At 49.7% G+C, this 2,573-nt stretch overlaps 1 protein-coding gene across 5 annotated transcripts; it reads right to left on the reverse strand.

The window, feature by feature from the left end:
• Positions 1-7: 7 nt before the first annotated feature.
• Positions 8-1,791, reverse strand: LOC119336753. Of its 5 annotated transcripts, none has more exons than XR_005162798.1 (3): positions 1,079-1,791; positions 723-782; positions 8-493 (listed from the first exon to the last, which is right to left on the reverse strand). XR_005162798.1 is itself a non-coding variant. In XM_037608829.1 (3 exons), the coding sequence occupies exons 1-3, from the start codon at positions 1,454-1,456 to the stop codon at positions 456-458; spliced, it is 438 nt and encodes a 145-aa protein (XP_037464726.1). In that variant the 5' UTR covers positions 1,457-1,791; the 3' UTR covers positions 8-455. The 5 variants fall into 5 exon arrangements, 2 of the variants coding, with proteins under 2 accessions (XP_037464726.1, XP_037464725.1); XR_005162796.1 differs by having other exon boundaries at positions 723-1,000; XM_037608829.1 differs by having other exon boundaries at positions 8-471; positions 723-766.
• Positions 1,792-2,573: the final 782 nt, after the last annotated feature.

Below are 2,573 nucleotides of genomic sequence, written 5' to 3' on the forward strand. Positions count from 1 at the left end.
TATGAAATTGAAGGATTTCTATTAACTTGCAAAATCAGAATAGTATTGTCAAAGTGCAACATTATTTCAATTTACTAAAAACTCAAAAATGCTTGATCGTTAAGAACTTCTTTGGAAGTCAAGTTAAAAGTCCAGGTGGATTAATATTCTTAGGATAACTGGCCAAGTATATGTGCTATATTGAGTCTTCAGTTTAGGTTCTGTATATATAGATTCCTAGCCAAAAATTACAGCCTATACTAATATTGTAATACATGACTGGATATCAAGATCGCCAGGATAAATAGTTTCCTTATAGAATCACGTATGGTTGTGCAGCTAATTAAACATCTAGATAAATATAAAGGATATACCTTCTTTTCATCTGACAATCTCCCGTAATCAACCACACTTGTAATATCTTGAAAGGAGTTTGTGCCTGTAATTGGGAGGGTCTTGTGAAATGTTTAATCTAGTTATCCTTGCCTTCCACTGTAGATAACCAGGTGCAGTACTGATCAAACAAAAAGAAATATTCACAAGAAATGAAAAGAGGGTTCAACATTGCAAATAAAAAATAGACCTGGCGGAAAATCAAAAGCTTATAGACACAAACAGAAATAGTTGGTACCCAGATCTTCAGATCGGAAATGACTTAGATTTATTTTTTCCTTAGATTGCAAGGATCAGATCATTAGATTAGTTAGTACTGCTCACAAAAAGGTCCAAGTGCAAGTACTCACACGCCAATGGAAGGCAGACTTTTTGCTTCATTCCCATACAATGCCTGAAACCAGCAAGCACTAGGATGGTGATTAGAACTCTGAATTTACACGCAGATTAAGGAGAAACACACACACAAAGCTTCGATACAAAGTTCAGTTAGGGTCCTCTCCGAGGAAAAGGTAGCCCCTCCTCACCATCATCCTTCTAGAAAGTGCATAAACTGGGACTTATAATTAAGAAATTGCCACACATCAGTAAGCACGCACACATCACACACGCTGCAAGTAAGGCAGAACTGCGAGAGCAGAGACGATATGTCACGGTGGTGACCTGCACACCTCATGTGGAGTATGGAGAGGAGGGAGAGGCCTACCTGGCTGGTGTCGCTCTTCCAGGGCACAGACCGGCGAAAGAAGACGGCAGCGCAAAATCCTTCCTGGGGTCGCGCACCGGAGGTGGGCTCGATTGGCTGGCCATGGACGTTCTCATCCCATCTCCATGGCCTGTCTCCTCTCCTTCCTTCTCTTCTGCAGGGACGGATCCATGGGGTCGCTCTCTGCCTGGAGGTTCCCGCCGCCGCCGGAGAACCTCGCCTCCGTGCCCGCACGCCTCGTATCCGTCGAGATGGATGAGATGCGGGAGGATGGAGGAGGAAGCGAGCCTGGAGGCGGCTTGGGGACCGGAGCGCTGCAGCTTCGACCCTGATGCACCTTGCCCCTATTGCCGGCGTCTCCCCAACCCCGTGGGGCATGCACCGACTGGATCTCCAGCCTCACTGCTCCCCCACGTCCGGAGGAGCTCGTCGTCACCTCGCAACGATCGATCCACCATTGGGGCGCCTGGATCTCCTCTTCCTCATCCGGGCATCGATCGATCCACCGTTGGGGCGCCCGGATCTCCTCTTCCTCATCCGGATCCTGGTCTGCTGCTTCTGACCATGGAGGGGCGTGCCTCTTGAAGAGGCCATGGCCGCAGCGGGGACGCGGTATGGCAGGTGGCGGCGGCCGGCGCATTGGGGGAGGAAGAGAGGGATAAGGGAGGCGGCTGCATCGATCTGGGAGCCCTTGAAAGGGTAGGGTTTGTGCGGGACGGTGACCAAGCGTGAGGATCCTCTGACGTACGGCAGCCTGCCGTTCTGTCACTGACATGTGAGCTTTTTGGGAACCTGGCCCACATGTCAGTGGCCCAACGGCACGTAGCGCACGTCAGAGGAGCGTCCTCCGCTGACCAATGGATGTGGCTCTCGCACGATCTCCCGCAAATGGCACGACGTGCATGCGGCGTGCAGGGACAGGGTGCGCACACACCACGAAGCGGTTGACCCAGCCAACCAGCACATCGCATGAGCCCACACGTCATTGGCCAATGCGAGGTTACCACGCGGTGAAAACGAGCAGCGTGACCATCCGACGTTTCAGATCACGCAGAAGGCTATTTTAACCACCATCGAACGGCCGACGAAGCAGGAAATCGAGGGAGCCTCCTGGGAGCGAGTTGGCTAGCGTCTGTTTTGTTTTAAATGATGTTGAACACTAATGTAGGGTGGAATCCTAGATGTCCGATCTTTCACGATTGGAGTGAGTCCTGCCAAGAACACGAGGGAAAACACTAGGAGTGAAATCAATCAAACCAACAATATTCTATTACACATGTACTAGATCCTCAAAATACAAAGAGATACACGTAGCAAGTTCTTCTTAGTGAGGAGGTCTTGAGGGTCTTCCCGTGAGGGGTCTTGAATCCAAGATGGATCTTCTCTGTAGAGGTCGCGGTCTCTCTTGGTGGGGTAGATCCGAATGGATGAGCAAAGCTCTATCTCACAAATGAGCTAAACCATTGCTAACCCTAATACAGGGGACGAGTATTTA

This window comes from Triticum dicoccoides, chromosome 7B (genome assembly GCF_002162155.2).
Source record: "Triticum dicoccoides isolate Atlit2015 ecotype Zavitan chromosome 7B, WEW_v2.0, whole genome shotgun sequence".
In the NCBI taxonomy this organism is placed as follows: Eukaryota; Viridiplantae; Streptophyta; class Magnoliopsida; order Poales; family Poaceae; genus Triticum; species Triticum dicoccoides.